The sequence below is a fragment of the Mercurialis annua genome, linkage group LG6, assembly GCF_937616625.2.
Source record: "Mercurialis annua linkage group LG6, ddMerAnnu1.2, whole genome shotgun sequence".
NCBI classification, from domain to species: Eukaryota; Viridiplantae; Streptophyta; class Magnoliopsida; order Malpighiales; family Euphorbiaceae; genus Mercurialis; species Mercurialis annua.
Window position 1 is genome coordinate 36,059,382 of NC_065575.1, and position 22,433 is coordinate 36,081,814.

At 31.1% G+C, this 22,433-nt stretch overlaps 2 protein-coding genes across 2 annotated transcripts; one reads left to right on the forward strand and one right to left on the reverse strand.

Moving 5' to 3' along the window:
- Positions 1–304: 304 nt before the first annotated feature.
- Positions 305–1,146, forward strand: LOC126685849 (auxin-responsive protein SAUR32-like). Its single transcript, XM_050379824.2, has one exon. It carries the CDS (start codon positions 504–506, stop codon positions 843–845), a length of 342 nt encoding a protein of 113 aa, XP_050235781.1. The 5' UTR covers positions 305–503; the 3' UTR covers positions 846–1,146.
- Positions 1,147–16,466: 15,320 nt separating this feature from the next.
- Positions 16,467–17,638, reverse strand: LOC126687025 (probable xyloglucan endotransglucosylase/hydrolase protein 27). Its single transcript, XM_050381370.2, has one exon. The coding sequence runs from the start codon at positions 17,566–17,568 to the stop codon at positions 16,660–16,662; it is 909 nt and encodes a 302-aa protein (XP_050237327.1). The 5' UTR covers positions 17,569–17,638; the 3' UTR covers positions 16,467–16,659.
- Positions 17,639–22,433: the final 4,795 nt, after the last annotated feature.

The following is a 22,433-nucleotide window of genomic DNA, read 5'->3' on the forward strand; positions in this document are numbered from 1 at the left end:
AAATCGTTAATTTTAATTTATTTTTTAATTTTTAATTTTTATTATAGTTATATGTTTAAATTAAAATAAAAAAATAATTATTCTCTTCACGGAGAATATAATTTAAATTTTTTACTATAGTTTTAATAAACGGCATTAAAGATTTTGACAATTTATAAAAAGGAAAAAAATCCAAAAGATGAGATTTTTTTAATAATTAAACAGTATACCATAAAAAATATTTTTAAATTAAAAAATTAAAAAACCTCACTTTATGAGGCTATCTCGATAACTCTAGCCCTATATAAGTTTCTTGTTTTCTGGTTAGAATGTCTAGTTTTGGGTTTTATTTCACATTCATAATAATGGCTAAACCTCTAAACATCGTCTGTAACCCTTCGGTTTCTCTTCTCAAGCAAGACCCATGGCCTTTCTCCTTCGTTTTCCTGTAAAAATCATCTCATATTTTCTTGATTTTCTTGTTTCTTGGTTCTCGATAAATTTATTTTCCGGCGACCATAATAATGGGTAGCGGAGGAGACAAAAGTCTAAAGAATTTTCACCTGCATCTCCCTCATCATCACCACCACCATAAGAAGCAAGCTAGAGACGTACCGAAGGGTTGTTTGGCGATAAAAGTAGGGCAAGGTGAAGAACAGCAGAGATTTGTAGTTCCGGTGATATATTTTAATCATCCGCTGTTCATGCAATTGCTTAAAGAAGCGGAGGAAGAGTATGGATTTGATCAGAAGGGTACCATCACTATCCCTTGCCACGTGGAGGAGTTTAGATACGTTCAAGGTATGATTGATAAGGAGAAGGCCATACACCACCACCACCATCACGGTGGCTGTTTTAGGGTTTGATGATGAATATGAATCGAAGATTCTGTTCATTTGGGTGCCAAACTAGGCCTAACCCTTTTCAGTTTATGGATCTTGTATGGTTCTAAAAATATGTAAATTCGGAGTCTTTTTTTAGGGTTTGTTTTTTCTTCTTTTTTTCTTTTTTTGTTAGACGTTTGGTGGTGTTTGGCCGACGAGAAAAGAGTTCGATGACGATGAAGATCAATGATATGATGACGACAAAAAAATGTTGTATTTGATCTTTGTTATTAGGAATCTTGATTAATGAAAAAAAAAGAATTAAATGATTTGTTTTCTTTAATTTTGTTTCTTTTTCTCGGAAAATTTTAATGGGAATGGCATCATTAGTACAGCACTAGATATGGAGTAGAGAACGGAAAGCAACGGTAGGCCATAGCCATTGCTTTTGACTATTTAAATTTTGGTGTTGTTTAACAATCCTAACAATAATCACGCAATATTTATTTTAATTTGAATTTAAAATAAAATAAAATAAAATCCTAGTTGATATGGTAAGAGTTTGTTTTCTGATTACTCTCAATCAACAAAATTAGGGTTGAATACTTTTTACAAAACGCTTATTTTTTTTAACTAAAAAGGTAATCCGATCAATTCGGGGAAGTTTAATTACATTAAGGCCATGTTTGGTTCATGGAATGGAATAGTATGGAATAGAATAGTCATTCCATAAGGAATGGAATAGCCATTCTTTAGTTTTTGAGAGGAGTACTTATTCCACAAAATCATGGAATAGCAATTCCGTGGAATACCTATTCTGTGAACCAAAGCAAAGAATTTTCATTCTATACGGAATAGCTATTCCATTCCGCACCTATTCCATGAACCAAACATGGCCTAATTTCTATTTCAATATCAAATTTCTGAAATTTAATTAAGCTCTTTTTAAAAAGAATACTGTTTGATTAGCTTCTTAATTACTAATTGTCTATAGATGGAGTATGGACCATCCTAAAATCGCTAGCCACCTCTAAATTTGTGTGTATATGACACTAGTGAAGTGCATAGAATTAGCAATTCAAGGTTGCTATATATTGCTGTCGCAGTTTTGGCCCGCATTGAATTTGGCAGGTGAATGAAAATATATGAGAAATTATAACGGGAGTGTCACGTTAATATACTCTTTCCGTCCCGTTAAAAAGGAATGAATAAATTTTATATAAAGATTAATAAAATAAAATAATATTTTATTTTATTATGTCTATCTTTATTAATTGATATAATTTTATTTGATAATAGAATAAATGTATTATAAATTAAATTATATTTAATACATATTGAACTAACTAAAAATATTTCGATAAAAAAATAATTAAAAGATAATAATGGAAGATCAATAAAATATGTTCCATTTTAGAAGGAATAGAAGGAGTATAATATGGGGATTATTTCAAATACACTTTTTTGAAAAGTATTTATCATTTTTTACACCATCTTCCATAATTTCTCACTCTACACTAATAACAAACATATTTACAAAAATATCTACTATACATAGAAGGCTTATCTCATTATAAGTTAAAAATTTAAATAACCACTTTATTTTTTCTCTTTCTCTTAAAGTTCTCTCTTGTTTTCTTTTTCTTTTCTGTTTGATTTTCCGGTTGTCTCTTCCGGGTGTTTTTCCGTTCGTCTCCTACGTTCGCTTTTCCGTTCGCATTTTTGTTTGTCTATTTCCGGCGAGTTTCTCGTCTTCCGGTTGCTTTTTCGTTCGTCTCTTACGTTCGCGCTTTTCATTCGTCTTTTCCGTTCGAGTTATGAATTTCTGGAAACCGTTTTTAGCTTTTTTGTAATTTTTAAATTTTAAATTTTTTGTGATGATTTATAATTTGTAAATAAATTATTGTAGATATATAATTTTTTTTATTTATAAAATTCTTCTATTATTCATATAATTATTTTGTCTTTCTCTTATTCATAAATTTATTTATTTATTTTATTACTACTAATTTTGAAAAGAACAAATTGACTTATGGTGTATTTGCAGTGTTTTTATATTGTATTTACGTTAGAGTGTATTTTTGATGTATTTATAGTGTATTTCTGGTGTTTTTCAGTATCTATGTTTTTTTGGTGTATTTCTGCCGTTTTTCGAATATATTTATGGTGCATTTGCAGTGTTTATAGTGTATTTATAGTATTTTTATAGTATACATCATAAAAACACTACAAAAACATCATAGATACACTATTGTTACACTATAAAAACACCATAGTTACAGTAAAAAAATACAATAGGTGCATTATAATACAACATAGTTACATTAAAAATACAATAAAAAATAAAAAATATACTTCCTCGTCCCAGAAAGATAGATAAAGTTGAGATTGTATAAGAATTAAAAATAAAAATAAAAATAGTCATTTTTTGTTAATTTACGATAAAAACCTTAATTTAATTATTTAAATATTTAAACATTATTAATTTATTTTATGAGGAAGGTAATTATTGTTTTGGAATTGTAATTAAATTTTTAAAAAATAAATTTGTTATTAATTTTTATATCGTATAAAGTGATAATTAATGATGATTTATAAAATATAATAAAAGTGGTTGGAATTAATGAATGGTGATATTAATATTTCATATTGGCTATTAAAATTAATATAACTTCGCCTATATTTTAAGACATCCTAAATAGTATTTATTTTCGTAAGATGGAAGGAGTATCTCATATGATTATAAATATGTAATTTTTTTTAATATCTTAATTATATAATTAAAAGAAATAAAATTATTAACACAGAAGAGATGTGTTGAATATTACTAATATAACAGAACCGTTAGATGAGATAACTATAAAATAAATAGTCTTCTTCTTTCTGTTGATTTCCAAGGTTTTATAGGGCACATGGTTCTGTTTCTTGGAGAGAAGACCCAAAAATAAGCATCAGTGTACAATTAATTTACTTTTTCAAAAAAACAAAAACAAAAAACAAATTCAGATGCTTTCAGTAAGTTTAATTTCACTGCCATGTTTGGCACTTGGCACCATTTTATGTGGGCCTGATAGTAGGATTTGACTCTTCTTGATACTGTAAATGATTGTATCGTATTAGATGTTCCTTAATTGGTAGATTTGTGAAGATATTTGTTTACAAGTTATAGTTAATGACAATGATTTCTCATCAGTCATTATTTTTTGATAATGACATAGAAAAGCAAATAAATATTCCTTATGAATTTTAGTTATTTATCTAATTTTATTTTTATTTTTTTAATATTTTATTAATAATTAATTTTTATTTTTGTGTTAGTATGAAAAATGATATTTATATTATTTTAAAATATTTAATATTATTAACTTTTAGATTGTTTATTAAAAACATTATACAACTTATAATTTAGAACATCAAAATGTCTGGAAGCTTTGACCTGCTTGGTAAAATTCCTAAAACATCCTTCTAAGATTTTGAGTTCGACTGGGATCTCAGCAGTCAGTGGGCTGATTTAAAAAAAATATAACTCCCGCTAGCGCCGCTAATAAGTAAAATAGATCTATTTTTGACAAAAAAAATAAAATAGTCAAATGTTTTATTAATTCGGAACCAAAAAAATAACATTCAATTAGTTTACTGCAAGATCTGCCTAAGCACCTAATTAATTTGAGTTCAAATTATTTAATCAAGATGCAAGATGTGTTAGATTAAATGCTATTTAAAAAAATTATAGTAATTATCTTTTAAATTATATTAAAATTGATAGCCTTTGTTAGAAATTACTTTTTTTGAAACTTGTTAGAAATTACTTTGATATATTAATTTGTGCCACTAATTTTCTCTATTGATGCCTTTGATGTGATAGCGTAGTCAACTCACTAATTAGTGGCAAGGTACCCAGGAGATGTGCAACAAACAAATACTTAAAATATCGGCTCACAATCACCCAAATTTTTTTGAAATTTCACTTTTTTTCATTCATGTTTAGTTGTATTAAGAAATAATGCCTGCTTTTTAAAAAATTATTTAAAAAAAATTAGAAAAGAAATTTGATGTTTAATTGTGTTTTTTTTTTAGTTTAAAAAACTGAAAAACAATTTTATAATTTTTTTATATCATAACAATTTTTATGAAGATAATGAATATGAATTCATCCTATAAAAAGGACGCAATCGCCCTTAAAGTCACCGCTTATTCAGAGGCGTAGTATCTACTAACTTTTGATGTCTACTAATATCTACTCCACAACTAGCCTAGCTATATATCGTATAATTTTTTGTTTTGACATCAGATTTAAGTGATTCATACGGTTTTAAATATCTAACTCAAAAACCTACAATGTTTATGAAGACAACGGATTTGAATTCTTCCTTTTAAAGAGATGAAATCGCCCTTAATGTTATTGTTTGTGCATATGCATATTATTTATCCACTAGTTATGTTTACTGAAATTTATTAAACAGCTAATCTGACTATTTATGGTATTATTATTTTTTTCTAACATAAGATTTAAGTGATTCAAACGGATATGGGAAGTTAACTTAAAAACCTACAACTTTTATAAAAACAACAAATTCAAATTTGTCCTTTATAAAAGACAAAATTTCTCTAAAAGTTTCTGCTTATATAGAGACATAATATCTATCTACTAGTCATGTCTACTAACATTTACTCGATAGCCACTCTGACTATTTATAGCTGTGAACAGAGCAGGGTTTGGGGGCCGTTTTCCAAGGCTTATGGCAGACTTTGATTCTGGAAAGATTTCTAATAATGGAGTCGTGTCTAGATAAGCTAGGAAATGTAATTTTTACTGAATCGGTAGATCTCACTCGCTTATGGGTGAGACCACCCTACATCGGACCAAAAGACCGACTTCGTGAACACTACCAAAACTCTTGCACTTTAACTTATCAAACACTTTAAATATTTGCATGACATATTCGGTTCTCTCATCTCAACAATCATACAGTTCACTAGATATCGTACTGGAAACGTAAACCTGTCTGAAAGCGGTAAACAAGTAAGAGGCGTATATGACTCGATCTGGACTGGCATGTGAGACATGTACTGTTCTAAGTCCTTGGATCATTTTCTAGCGATCAAGATGTGGAATCTAGTTTAGGATCAATGTGCAGCAGTGCATTATTGACTGGTCGAAGTGTCTCTAACTTGTTTGATCAAATGGTGTGTATGTGTGTGATGTATGGTTCGACCAACACTATAATTTTATAAGGCCATGTTCTTTCTTGGGGCGATCAATTTGCCGACCTTTTGCTAAACTGATTAAGCGTCCTATTTATAGAGGTTAGATTAGGGTTAGTGCTATGTAGAGTCTAAGTTAGGTTATGAGTATGTTAATGAGTGTTATAGTTGAGTGACATGTCTATAAATTAGTAAGGTGATTGGCTTAGAAGCCTGTCTAGAGTTAGGATTAGGTTTGACATCTATTTTAGGTATTTATCTAATTAAATTCGTATTAAATTGTCACGACCCAAATTATTGAATCGAGACCGGCGCTAGGGAACGGGAGTGGTAGCTCCGGAACCCGTAGTAAGCCTAAACCACTATAAATATTTCGCGATTAAAATATATTATTATATATACTACGTTTTATAGAAATCTCCTTTAAGTAATATAATTCAAATATCAAAATATCGTATTCTTTTCCGGAACACGTTCACGAAAAAATCCTAGTCATATCCAGCACCGCCTTGTTTCTAGTCATACTCATAACCAATTCCTCTCAAGGCAATATTGGTACAAAATTCAAACAGATAACATGTCATCTTTTTAAACAACTTATATATAAAATTATTTCAGAGTTTACAATACAAAATACCGTTTGAAATCAGATTATTAACCTTATACTGACATCTATTTACTAATGCAGTTCTAAGGACTTGTACTTTGTGTAAGTCAGAAGACTTCCAACACAAAGGAGGTGGTCTGTCTGATCTGACTCTGATCACCTGAAAGAAAACACTGTGAGGGAATCAATATTTTGAAAAATACTGAGTGAGTTTACAAGTTACTAACAGTTTTGTAAAAACATAACATCGCATTACAAATCAAGTAATAATATGAAAATACATATAAGCAAGTACTTGATCCATTCGAAACTAATATCCTAAAATGTGACACGACTTACTAATATTCAAATCATACTGATCCAAATGGTCCGACCCGGGAGTGTTTACACTCTACCACGTCGATCGCGACCAATCGCTTAATCCCAAAGTGTGAGTCCAACTCACTAGATATGGGGACTCCAGGTTACACCGTAACCGAGTGCTCACTCGTATCAAATTCATTGTCCAACCTCGAAATTCATATTCATATTCATATTCGTATCATACATGTATATATCAAATTATTTCTCATATGCAAACACACTAGACTGACTCGATACTGGTGATCACACAGCCTATTGACCCCCAATAGTTAGCTAGTTTCTTCGGATCTCATACTAGAGTTTCAACTCAAAACAATCATTCAAATAATCAAATCATATAAATGCGATGTATAAAATCATAATATATGAAAATAACTTTTATAAACAATAAGCGGAAGTAAAATGCAACTCATAGAACTCGCTATCCCAAAACTGCATTATCGTCAATCATTCACGTAGGTTCCACACGTCATTCAATCTCGTAGCTTTTCCAGCTCGGCGGCCTGGTAGGTTTTTGGTACGTCGGTTACTTAGTCGAACTACCTGTACGTTTAATCCATAAACGTAAGATTAGTACTAAAATCCTAAGTTATAAACTTAGGTTAGCGCGATCATATTCTAAATACGACTCTTAACCTTGATAATCTCTTAATCGGATTCCTTTTTATCGATATCCAACTATATGTTCCTTATACCTTGAAATCCTAATCGAACACGTTATGTTCGATATCCAAATTTCTCGTTTTCGGGGTCCGTATTCCCATTTTAGTGTCTGACATTCATAAAGTCAGAAAACTAGGTCTTAGCGGGGCAAAATTCCCGATCAGGTACAATTGCTGGCTGTGCAAGCGCACGAAAGGTCTCGTGCATTCGTGCGGTCCTGTGTGCGTTCGCACACCAGCTGGTGTGCTCGCACACATAGGTGTGCGTCCGCAAACCGATTTTAGTCCCCGGAAAGACCTTTTTTCGGGCACTTCGCCTTTTTCTGATAGCTCTAATTCATTTCAACATGCCTCTACATCATTTAACACTAATCCCAATTCAAACTTCATCAAAAACGACAATAAAAACGTGATTACGATTCAATCTCAATGTTAATACCTTAACAGCCCATATTTCTCAATTTCAGAAATCAAAACAACAATATTACCTCAATTTGATGCTCAGGGTCGATAGAGAATTGAATTCCCGAGAAATTGGCGCGAGAATCACTCGATTCCATCGAGAAACGAAGAAACCGCATCGAATCGAAGTTAATCGCTCAAATCCTCCAATTTTTCTTTTACCTTCCTAATGCTTCTTCTGCTCTTTCTCTCGATGATTCCCTTTCATCCAAATGACAGACATATATATATATATATATATATATATATATATATATTTGGCTAATTAGCCACTTTTATCCTTCATTTCTTTAACTTTAAACCATTTCTCTTTTAAACTTTCTATTTTAACTTAACGTTTAATTATTTACTTCAACTCAATTACGTACGTATTATTTGTATCCAAATAAATAATACGATTTTAAAATTATTATTTTCCGTCAAAAATCTCCTAATTGCCATTCTCGAGGCTTAATTGGCTAATTTGCACTTTAGTTCTTAAACTTTTCAAAAATTACACTTTAGACCAAAATGCATCCGCGTCCAAATAAAAGATCTCCGATTGATCTGAAACGTTTACCACAAATACTACAAAACATTTTGCGGACCTTGGCGAAATAATTTCCATTTTCGGGACTTAACTAGTTAAATTACCACTATAGTCCCTGAACTCTAGGGGTGTGCAAAAACCGAATTGAACCGAAAAACCGAACCAAACCGAACCGAAGTTTCAAGATTGGTTCGGTTTTTTGGTTAAAACGGTTTAATTTGGTTTTTGTCAACCTAAAAATTTGATATTCGGTTTTCAATTTGGTTTTAGGTTTTTACAAACCGAACCGACCGAAAAACCGAATAACAAATTATTTTTATTTTTATTTTGAAAAATTTAAAATTTATATGTTTATTTATACTTTTTTAGTATTTATTCTTTAATAATATGTAATATATAAGTTAATAAATTTATTATAATAGATAAAATATACAAACAACATATATAAAATTATTATTAATCAATGTTTTTTTAATTTTTTATATTAAAAAACTGGAAAAAAAAATTAATTAAAAAAATCGGTTTTTAACCGGACCGAACCGAACCGAACCGAATTTTTCGGTTCGGTTCAATTTCGGTTTTTGGTCTATTTCGGAACCGATTCGGTTTTTGATTTTAGCCTATTTTCGGTTTCGGTTTTTTCGGTTCGGTTCACCGAACCGACCGAAACCGACCGATGCACAGGCCTACTGAACTCTAGTTTTGGACTTTTCTTGACATTTTTCCTTTCTAATTCTAATTCCAACTTTAGAACTGAAATATAATATTAAATCTCTCGCAACAATCCTTTCGAAACCGTCCTGCTAAAATTTTATATTTATCTTAATTTCTCAGAAATTCTTCCGATATCGACACGTGGTCCAATTAGACAATTTAATCATTTGGGGTATTACATAATTATGCATGCTAAAAAAGGGTTAAAAGCTTATTCTGGTGCCCAGAAGTATTAAAAATGGCTTCTGAGAACGTAAGGGTTTGGGTATTGATCAATTTAATCAATCAAACTTGCAAATTGGACAATAAACTTCTAAGATATTGTAATTAGTCCAATTTAGTAGACTTAGATCACAATCTCTTTGGATATTTATAGGCTACTTGCGGCTAATTACATTTCACTCCTTCAAGTTTGCAAACGGCGCACTGATTTAACCAGTTTGAATACAAACAAACATATCACAAGCTCGTCACTCGGACGAATTTCTCTGAAAATCATCATTAGATGTTTCAGACCCTTATTACTTTTTACCTGTCTGGAAAATAGGTGTCTACAATAGCATAATTATTTTTTCTAACATTAATTTAAGTGCTCTAAACAGTTCTAGAAAGATAACGCAAATACCTACAACTTTTTTGCATACAACAAATTCGAATTAGTTTTTAAAAATGGAAGAAATCGCCCTTAAAGTTATTGCCTATGAAGAGGCATTGTGATTTCTCACCAAATCACATATTTTATTATAATACTTCATCGATTGACTTCCAAACTCTATAGGAAAAAGGTTTTTTTTTATGGTTTCTCTGTCCACTTATCTCCAATAGATGAATTACAATCACTTTCATCCAATGGTGAAATAAATAAAACAGAGTAAAAATAAAATAATTTTATAAAATGTCATATAAAAAAGGAGCATGGTATTCTAAAAAGATATGAATATGATATTATTCAATAATTATTTATACTAAATTTTAGTAAATATTTATTTAATTATATAATTATTTTGAAGTTAATCTAAAATTTTTTTTTTACTAATTTATAAATAATTATTTTATCTGATTAATTAAATAAACACAGTTTCAATTTTTGTGATTTTTTTCAATTCAAATTTATTATATTTAAATCTACTTAGTGAAAATTCTTAATATCCCTAATCAATAGATTATGTATCTATCTCATTGAAAGTCAGCCTGACTATTTATGGTAATACTGTTTTTTCTAACATCGAATTTAAGTGACTATTGGATGCCTCTTTAACTATTCTTATTATATAAGAACATGAAAAAAACCTTGAGCACCAGCTCGATGGTCTCTTTTGCCGTTATCAGATAAAACGTTTAATTTAGCTAATTTTGCTCAGCTGAGGCGAAAGTTTTTGCATCATTTAGTAAATTGGAAAGGTAATCTCCTTTTGCCAGCGGGTCGCTTGATTTCGATAAGTCTGTTCTAGCAAGTTTACCAGTTTATTCTTTTCGCAATTTTCAATGCTTCGTCTATTATTGCCTCAATGGAGAGCTATATGCGCATGTTCTTATGGCCGGGTTCAACTTCGAGGAGGGGGATTTGTAAAGTTTCATGGGACACAAATTGTCTTTCTACGTGCTCGGTGGTTTAAACATTCTGTCACTGCACCTAAAAAATCAAAGTCTAATGTTTAAATGGGTGTGGAAATTGGCCTCTTGCGATAAGAGTTCACTTTGGTTTTTAGTGACTAGGGAGAGCTCTTTGTTAAGCTCTTGGCACGACCTTACCTATGCAAAAAATGGTAGTCTCCCGGCGATGTGGCGGGGTATTCGCAAGATTTTTTTTAATAATGCTGAGATTTGAAACCTATTTTTGCAGAAAAGTTCAGTTTAAGGTGGGTAATGGACAGAGTAGTTTCTTTTGGAAGGATATTTGGTTGGAAGGCCAGGGTTTACCTTTATCTGCCTCTCATCTCAGCTCTTTAATTTATCCTTGATCAAGAGATTTTAATTCAATATGTAGCAGACCTGAATGGTGTTTTTCAGCGCAGTTTTTGGAAGCGGAGACTCGAAATTGGAAAGGCTGTAATTTGGGATAACATCAAAGCCAATTTTAGTTGAACTCAGCTTGTTCACAGCATGCCTGGCTGTGTTTTCTGGAGCAGAAATGTTAACAGCTTCTCTCCGACGAACTTCTGCATATTGAAGAATCTCAGTTCAGGTGCAGAAAATAGGTTCTTGCTCGGATTATGGAAAAAACAAATCCCGCCAAGACTTTAATTTTTTGTAATACCCCATAATGTTTAATTATTTAATTGGACCACGTGTCCAATTTGGACTCGCCAGAGTGGCGAAATCGGAAAGATTTCTGATAAAAGTAAAGTAAATAAATTTCAAGTAGGTCGGTTTCGGGAATTAATTATGCGGAAATTACGGTTATATTTCAATTCTAAAGCTAGAATTGGAATTAAAAAGGAAAATGTCAAGAAAAGCCCAAAATAAAGTACAAGGACTAAAGTGGTAATTTAGCCACTTTGTGTCGAAAATGGAAATTTTAGATTTTTACGGGACAGTATTAATATCGATTTTTTGTATTATTTATATTGGAGATAAATAATACGTATAAGTCATAATTAAAGTGTTAATTGATTTAGTTATGAACTAAATCGTACAAAACAAAAGTTTAAAGGATAAATGATAATAAACAAAAAGAACAAGGATCAAAGTGGCACTTTTAGCCGAAATATATAAGGAGGGAAAATATGAATATGAAGGAAAAAGAAAGATCCAGAGAAGTGGAGAAATTATCGCCGATTACGATCGTTACGTCGCCGTTTCTCCGTCCGACGTCCGTTTCGAGTGATTTTCGCGCCAAACTCTCCGGAATTCTATCCTCTACTGATCCCGAGCTTCGTTTCAAGGTAAATCTTTGAGAATTTTGGTTAAAAATGGATATAAAAGGGCTTTTTTAAGTCATATAGGATATTAGGATCGAATTCAACGTTTTTGAAGTTTTTATAGCGTTTCAATGAAAACGGAGGGACGGGTTTTAAGTAGGAAAGTGTTTAGCATGTCGGAATGGACGGAAATCCCCGGAAATCGATTTTCTAGGGGCTGCACTCGGTGTGCGATCGCACACCGAAGTGTGCGGACGCACACTACACTGTGCGGACGCACAGTGTTCGTGTACGCCCGCACAGTGGGTTCACAGGGACCAAAATGGGCTTTTTGCCCTAATTGAACGGGAATTTAGTATTTTCGAATATTAGACTTTAAAAACGATTAAGGACCCCGATAATTTAAAAAGTGAAGTTTTGGCTCGACGTTTTCCGTGAGCAACGATAATGGAAAACTCTAAAGATAGTATACGTTTCTCGAATACGAGAACCAGGGTTCGATATATCGTGAATAAGATAAAGAAATATCGAGATCACGAATAACACTAAGAATGAAATATAACCCTAGAATTTAAAGTAATATACGTATAAAAAACACGAGATTAATATCTAACTATTAAACCTAAACTATATGTATCAGACGTACGAGCAAGCAATCAGGGCATTAGACGGAGACTAGTACGAGCATACCACCACATTGACTATATTATAGAGTGGATAGCGGTCACTGTGAGTTGCACTTTACTTTCGTGTATTATATATTAAAGTTATTTGATATAGATATTTATACTGTTTATACGCATCGCATGTTATATGGTTTGATTAAATGTTAGATATTTCTATCAATTATATATACGAGGACTAGTATGCGATCCGAAGAAACTAGCTACCTATTGGGTGTCAATAAGCTGTGTGATCACCAGTATCGAGTCAGTCTAGTGTGTTTGCATATGAGAAATGATTTGATATATACGTGCACAATTTGAATATGAATATGAATATGAATTTCGAAGTTGAACAATGAATTTGATACGAGTGAGCACTCGGCTACGGTGTAGTCTGGAGTCCTCGTATCTAGTGAGTTGGACTCACACTTTGGGATTAAGAGATAGGTCGCGATCGACGAGGCAGTGTGTGAGCACTCCCGGGTCGGACTATTTAAATCAGTATGATTTGATTATTCGAAAGTTATGTCGCATGCTAGGATATTAGTTTCGTACGGATTAAATACCTGTTTTTATGTATTTTATATTATTGTTTCCTTGAAATGCGATGCTATGTTTTTATAATAATACCGTTAGTAAATGCAAACTCACTCAGTATTTTTCCAAATATTGACCCCTCACCTTTGATGTTTTCAGGTGCTTAGTGTGTGGACTTAGCTAGAAGCCAATTTTGAAGTTTAGAAGTCAGCTGTGTTGTATAGTTCTGACTTCTGTGAATGCTACAGTAGTGGTCCCGTGTGACAGAGTCGTAGCCTAGACAGCACTACATTTTGGATGTACATATTACTTGCTGTCATGTTTATATGTTTTGATAGGCTACATGTATTATATTTTATCCACGGCCCCAGATGCCGGTGGTATGTTTTATTACACTAAATTTTGTATACAATACCGCGAGGCCAGTTCATACAGGGTACGGTAACTAGAGCCCGCGAGGTTTTAATAGTTAGTGTAAATATGTAATTATATGTTATGTATGTTTGCTTCCGTTATTTATTGTTATTTGTTTATTATTTGCGAAAAATTAATAGTGGTTTGAGGCTTGCTACGGGTTACGGAGCTACCACTTCCGTTCTCTAGCGCCGGTTGCGGCTCATTATTTTGGGTCGTGACATTTTTCTTTTAGCTTTTTCACAAGGAGCGTATTACTTTGAACTTGTTTTTTTTTTCAGCGAGGTTTGCTTTCTCTTCATCAGCAATATTGTGTTATGTGCAGCGAGATAGAAACAGGTATTGCCATATTGTTTTACATTGTATGGATGCTTGGGTCTTTTGGTGTTACTTTCTTTGTCGTCTTCGGGTTGTGGGATCCTTCGGACATTGAAACTTTTCTTTTTTGAATGGATTTTACTTGATAAAGTTAAATACAGGAAGTTGTGGGTATTATTTGGTTTTTTAGTATATGAGAATTTTGAAAAGTCAGAAACAATAAAGTCTTCAAGAATACAAATTCAGATTACAAGATCTAGTTTTCATTTGTATTTCTAAGGGTATAGTTCATTATAAATACCACAACCCTTCTTTTTTGTATAGTGGTAATGATGTCTTTAGGAGTTTAATTTTTTTTTCTAGTCTTGATTCAGCGGGTTTTCTTGTAGCTCTTGTTTTTGCCTATCACTCCTTGTGGCATTGCTAATATATATCATTTACCAAAATAAAAAAAATTTAAGTGATTGGATAGCTAACTCAAAGACCTACAATTTTTTATGAAGACGACAATTTTGAATTTGTCATTAAAAAGGGACAAAATCGCCCTAGAAGTTTCTTCTTATGTAGAAGCATAATATTATCTACTAGCTATATGTGCTAATATCTACTCGACACCCAGTTTAACTATTTATAGCATAACGTTTTTTTTTCTGACATGAGATTTAAATGATTGTAACGGCTCTAAAAGGATAACTTAAAGACTTGCAACTTTTATAAAAACAACAAATTTGAATTCGCTATTAAAAAGGATTTTATTAATGTCAATTTTTAAAATTAGAATAAAATTATTGAAACAAAAGTTTTTGGTAAGATCTATTGAAAAATATTCGTGATTAAAACTTTATAGAGAAATTTGTAGAAAATACTCCGTTTTTCAAAATATTTATAAAAATACTCCGTTTTTTTTAAACTGTTTGAAACTGTATTATAAACGGTTTCAAAGATGTCAAAGTTTTTTTAAAAATACTCTGTTATAAACCATTTGAAACTCTATTAGAAATTGTATTTGAAACCGTTTGAAACTCTATTTTTATGAAACCGTTATAAACCGTTTGAAACTCTATTAGAAACTCTATTTGAAACCGTTTGAAACTCTATTAGAAACTCTATTTGAAACGTTTTTATAAAACAGTTTCAAATTGTGTTTTTTTTAAAATGTATTTGAAACCGTTTGAAACTGTATTTTTATGAAACCGTTATAAACCGTTTGAAACTCTATTTGAAACCGTTTGAAACTGCAGAGTAAAAAAATAAATTGCGGAGTAAAAAAATAAATTTTTTTTTTAGGTACGCTTATAAACTTTCAGTTTTTAAGGTAAATTTACAAATATTTTAGTTTTTTTGGTATTCTCCTAAACTTCCCAACTTTATATTCATTAGATCTTATGAGTATAATAAAAGAGATTGTGAGCAAATGTCGACAATAAATTACACATGAGAGGAAATTCGTAGCGTATTGACAAACTAAACGAGTAACACTTATAAATGAGTGATATGATATATTATATTTTTACCTTCAAAAAAATCAATCGTTTAACCATTTGATGTATTGAGTTAGGTAATAAGTATTTTCCATCCCAATCAATAACAAATGAAATTAGGATTGATTTACCTAAATATTGGTTGAACATAACTTGCAAATAAATAGGTATTAGTTTACTAAATGCGAATGAAAACCCTCAAAAAAATGGGAAAAAAAAGTTGATTTGACTAAGAGTTTGCAGTTGTGAAGCTCATTTATCCCACTCAGCTTCAGAATAAATCCAATTAACAAAACTAAACCAATATGGGTAAGTAATTTTGAGAGTCGCTGAAGTTCTAAAATATTTCATTTTTAGTTATATTATTTGATTTGTTTTAATTCATTGATTAACCCTTAAGTTTCATACAATAAAAAAATTATTTGATTTCAGGTCAATTATTATCTACGTTGCATACATGACAATCACCGAAAATTATATAATATAACCGTTGCGCCATGTCATTCGTATAATAAACTAATTGTGCGTTAGTCGTGTAAAATTTTGATAATTAAAAAGTAAATAATAATTAAAAATTCTTATCACGAATTTATTATTTTTTTGTAAATATCACATAACACAACCAATGTACGAGATAAACACTCGACAATCACACTGAACGTCCAAGCATAAATCAGATGAAAGCTTACCGTTGCAAGAAAATTAACGTCCAATTATACTTTTGATTTGTTTCAGTTTAGTGTATAGTATATGATGGCTGAAATGAAATATTATGAATGACTTTCAGAAATAACTAATACCCAACAAATGTAGCAAGAATAGCAACCATGCTTTCAACGAAGCACTTTAAAATATAAAAGCATATACTATTATTTATAACAAAAAATAACAAAGACAAATTCATAGAATAAATCAACAAAATCAACTACATTGTTGTGAATTTTGAATAGATAAAAATTGGTCTGCGTAATTATCATTAATTAAGGAAAATTGCCTGGATTGGATCCATGTTTAATTATTCATGAATTAGCTAGATAATTAATTTCTTTTTCTTGCTACCTGCCGATCAAATACACACTCGGGCAACGGAGTCGGGTATCTAGCGGGATCCCGGCAATAAGAATAGGTTAAATGTTTCAACCTAAAACTCTTCATTACCAACCTCTCTCTATTTGTTAAACCATCAAATGTTGCATTCATATCCGAGCTACTATCGTCACATTTTGGCGGTAGTTGGGTCGGGTTGGCGGAGCATCCGTGTAAAACGAAATCCTTATACTTGGCGATGTAAGGGGCATATTTGTAATCAATCTTGTACTTGCCACCACCTGTGGCCCAAGCTGAACCATCCCAAATTGTAGCATACAAAGACATAGGTTTAGAAGGAAAATCCCCGCCCATTGCATCAACTCTTCGAGTTTCTCTAATAGGAATATCATCGATATAAAAAATAATCGAATTGCTTACCCAAAGTATACTATAAGTATGAAAATCTTGAGTTGGATCAAACCCGAGACTAAATCGTTCTTCGCGTCCCCTATTCATGCTTCCATTGCCATAAACATTGGTTTGAATAACCCAATCTTGGCTTCGAATATTCCCCAAGAATTCAAAATCTAACTCGTCATGGTTATTCACATAGTATTTACTATTTGATGTGTAAAATGTTACCACAACTCCAGCACTATAATTTGATGGTAGCTTAATAGAGGCACTATAATATGCATGATAATAAGAATTACGAGACGTAAAACCACAACCCGTAGTTTGATCGAGCGAAAGTTGAACAGATTTGCCTTGATCATCTATAGAACTAATATGATCGTCTCCAAATATCGGAACGAAAGATTGATTAAAATTTGAGAACGGGTAATTTCTTGAGAACCCGTGGACAGAAGTGAAAAGAATGAACATGAAAGAAAACCCTAGAAATGAATTCATGGCCATTCTTTTCACCTCTCTCCTAACTCAAAACTAAATCAAAATTAATGATCAAAGACTATATGTTAATTATACACAACCTGAACGTTAATTTAAATACTATTTTTGAAACTAAAAAAAGGATATATAACATGGGAAAATAGCTGAGAATATTTAGGGGATTTTCCATGCAAAGATTACACAAAAGGCTAAATTAAGTTGTTTATCATGTCATTCCAACCTGTATTAGTAATTATATATATTTGACATTATGATGTAAATCTTTTGTAATTACTTATATGAACCCACTCGGCTCCTATATTTATACCATTAACCATTTAAAAGATTTTAATTTTCTTCACGTGTACGTTTTATAAATGTCTAATTTCTTAATTATTTAAATTTCATTATCGATTAAAAATGATTTATTGAGGTTAAATTTTCCATTTTTAATATAAAAAGAAAGAAAAAAAAGGAACAAAAGAATTTGATAGACGCATGAGGCAACTTTAATGTTCATTCAGATTTTGACGTGGACATTTCGTGTGTATATATTATTACTGCAATCAAATCTGTAAAATAATTAATTAATATAATCTGGAGGGACTGAAATTTCATTTTTTTGACAAGAAAGACACGTCTTTGGCCTTTTAAAAATTTATGAATTTTTTTTTTCATAGGCAAACATCACTAGCTGAAGTGTAAGTCAGTAACTATATATATATGGACGATTTCTTATTACAATGAGTCAACCGTTCAAAGAGTAATGATGATACTGTCAAGCAGTCATCTAATAGGGCTTTTTAGCCACCAGATGGGCCACCCAAATACACTAGTGTATAAAATAAAATTAAAATTTATAAACCCAAAAATTATGTTAAAATAAAATTTTATCTCATCCAAAAAGAAATTTGCACTTGCATTAAATTAGTGATTTTCTTTTACAAATGAAATGAAATTATATATGAATATTTATTATTTACGCCTTAATTTTCGGTGCCTTCGCCATAGTTGAAAAAGCCAAATTTTTCCAAGATAAATAAAATAATTCTGCCATCAAGTTAAGTCTATGGTAACTTCGTTTTATAAATTCTATATTTTATCCATTTAAAATTATTGGATGAATAATACAATAGATAAAATAGACTACAACGAAATAACCATAAAAAGCCATCAAATATATATAAGATAAAAAAAAATTAAAAAATTACTCTATGATAACAATCGAATTTTCTAAAATCTTAACCATATGTATATCATAAATTTCAACTTTGTCTATCTATAGATTTAATTTTTTTAATTTTTTCAATAACACACAATATTCGATAACCCAAAAAAAGAGTGAAATTGGAAGAATAATGAAGAGGGCAGTACACGTGCATTATTTCGATACTAAATTAATATCGTTACTGGGTTGTTGATATATATTTATTTTTAAGAGCCTGCCCGTGCCATATATTAGTACTTGATATAAAAACAATTAAGTAATTTAGAGTCATTTGATGATGGGGATTGGACAGGAACATCACAACACAAGGATGACGCTGCAATAAATTAGTATATATTACTATTGCGTGGCATTGAATTTTTCAGAAAAATATATATATATCTTTTCTATTTGACAAAAAAACAAACAAACAAACAAACATTGACATGATTAATATGCTCATAAAAATATAAACGTTCTTTTATGATCCCAAACAACTATTTAAATCTTCAATTTAACCTTTGGAAAGATAATGTCCAGTTAATAAGTTGATATAATTATTAAAAAAAGAAAATTAATAGTTCTTTTATATTCTTTTTTTTGTGGTGGGATGGTAACGGAGCACACGACCTTAATATTGTCCGGCAGTTATATCATGTTAGCTATAAGTTGTTGGTATTAAAATTAGAGAGTTAACCACAGATTTATTATAGTGAATTATTTTTGCATGACATTTTATAAATTATAACTGTTTTTTTGATAATTGGGGAGGGGGAGCACTAGTGAGTAGAATTAAAAAATTAATATTTGATACAAAGGACAATAAATCTTCAAAATATAATCCATGAGAGAATGGGACGAAAAAATTTATCAATAAATTATGCAATTCAAAAATGTTTTTATGCACTTTCCAGTCACACTATATAATTGTTGAATTCGCACTATTAGAATGGAAAATAAAAGGATCTCAGCGGACCAAACGAAATAATACAAATGGCCAGATGGATTAGCAAACGGTCCTATTAAGTCCCATATGATCCAGTGTATACAACATAGATAGTTAGACAAGCTAGTGGATATTTAAGCAACTTTCTCTCTAGAAGGTCATCATCTCGTAAAATCTCAAAATCAGTCGTTTCAGTCGGTATAACAAAATCGACCGAAGGGATGCAACTCGTAGTTTGGCCACTATGTCAGAAACAACCGAAAAGGTACCATTTGTAGTCAAGATCAGCATGGTTTCACTGGGAACACATCAATACTCTCACAAGCCATCAAAGAAGAACTTAGAAGCTAGTTGACAATCGACGACCTCATCTCCAATATCGTACACCCCATTAAGCTATGGGGGCACAACATCGATCAATGCGATCAAATTAGAAGTTTAGAAGTCAATCGGTCACGAGACATCCATCAAACATCATATTAGTTTCTCAAATAACCAATAAATTAACAAATTATTATCAAAATTTGCATAAATTTAAGTTATTGTAATATTTGAGAAATCATTCATCTTTGTATTTTTCATAGTTCATTTAATAAAATTTTGACAAAAACATCTTTTAACTCTCAATATCTCATTGTACATGTATTATGCTAGTTTAAATTGATTTAATTAATATGTGTATAGTACCTAACTTAATCACTATATACAATTTATATATCAATCATTATTATTCAATAAAATAAATTATCGTTATATACAATTTATATATCAATCATGACCATCAAGTCAACAATTATATATTATTTTAAAGTAATTTAAATTATGAAAACTATATAAAATAGAATTAGAGAAAACCAATTATAGAATTGGAAATATTCCAAAAAAGTGTGATCATTTGTTTGACTTTGAGAATAAGCCAAAAGAAAAGGAATAAGCCTTGAAACCGTCCATCCACTTATTAGAAACTCGAAATTATGAGTATTATAGTTGGAGAGTTGGTTCGACCACATATTTAGAAAAAGGCCTAATTACTCAAAAACCCCCCACCTTTCACTTTGTTTTCGTTTATACCCTGACCTAGGAAAAATGTCATAAATACTACTGACCTTGTCATTATGTTTCGCCCGTACCCTCGAGGTATTAAATTGATCTCTTTTCATTTGAAAAAGAGTTTAAAATAATCCTTCATTTTTAGCATATATTCTAATTACACGTCAATGTTATTAATTATACAAAAACACCTTCTTCTTTAAAAAATTCAACTAATAATAATAATTTAATTCATATTAATTATCAATAATTTGTTAAAAATAAAAAACCGTAAATTTTTTTACATCAGACTAATTAATTTCAACATAATACCGTACTTTAATTTTAAAATCTATTTTTAATTTTTTTTAAAAAAAAAATTAAAAAAAATAGCTCCTCCTCCATGGGAGGAGGAGCTTCTCCTTCCTTCCATGGAGGAAGGAGCTCGCAGCTCCTTCCTCCATGAGGAAGGAGGACGCTGCTCCTTCCTCATGGAGGAAGGAGCTCGCAGCTCCTTCCTCATGGAGGAAGGAGCTCGCAGCTCCTTCCTCCATGAGGAAGGAGCACGCTGCTCCTTCCTCCATGTGAGGAAGGAGCAGATCTGCTCCTTCCTCACATGGAGGAAGAAGCAGATCTGCTCCTTCCTCCATGTGAGGAAGGAGCAGTGCGAGCTCCTTCCTCACATGGAGGAAGGAGCAGCTCCTTCCTCCATGGAGGAAGGAGCTTATTTTCGTAAAAATAAAAAAAAAATGAAAAAAATAATATTAGCGGTTTTTTAAAATAGGAGTACGGTAATAAATAGGACTTAATAAAACTATGTTATTTTATTTATTTATTTTATTTAAATTAAAAAATTAATTAATTTTAGGACTTATTTGAACGTTTTTAAAGATGAAGTATTAGTTTGTACATTTTTTAATAGAAAAAGGTATAAAATAACCCTTAAATTTAGTTGTTTTTAAGAAATCATCTTTTTTTTGAAATTTGGGGTACGGGCGAAACACAATGACAAGGTCAGTAGTATTTATGACATTTTTCCTAGGTCAGGGTATAAACGAAAACAAAGTGAAAGGTGGGGGGTTTTTGAGTAATTAAGCCTTAGAAAAATGGTCGTCAACTCCAATAATTCTTTTGACTAAACAAAAAATAGGTGACGTGCTATTTACTCCACGCATACATATCCTAAATCTTCCTTTTCTTTACTTCTAAGACAAAAATTGTACACCATATTTTTGTTAAATACAATCATCAAGATTCAATTTCACATCACTGCGATAGGGTACCAAAGCAAAATAAAAAGCTTGTATAAAGGATCAGTTTGCCCCTCAAATTTTGACAAATAAAACCCTCAATTTGGCATTTGGCTCATTTAAATTTACATGTAATACAGACGCTGTAAGTTTTGCGATTTCCACCATCTGATCCCTTGATTCATCCTCCTTAGGATCAACAAATCCATAAGAAAATTAGCAAATAAATAACCATTTGTTTGTAAGAGGTTTAGATTTGTACGATTCAGGCTATAAGGACCAACATTTGATATGTCATCGAACAAAGGAGCGGCAATTAAAATTTCTTGAGGTTAAAGAAACCGGCTGTCAAGCGATTCCATGGTTCCTTCGAAGATAAATTATATATTTTGGAGAGAAACTGCTGTACTTTACCATTTTATCGAAGTAGAAGTAAATATATTGTTGATGACTAGTAACT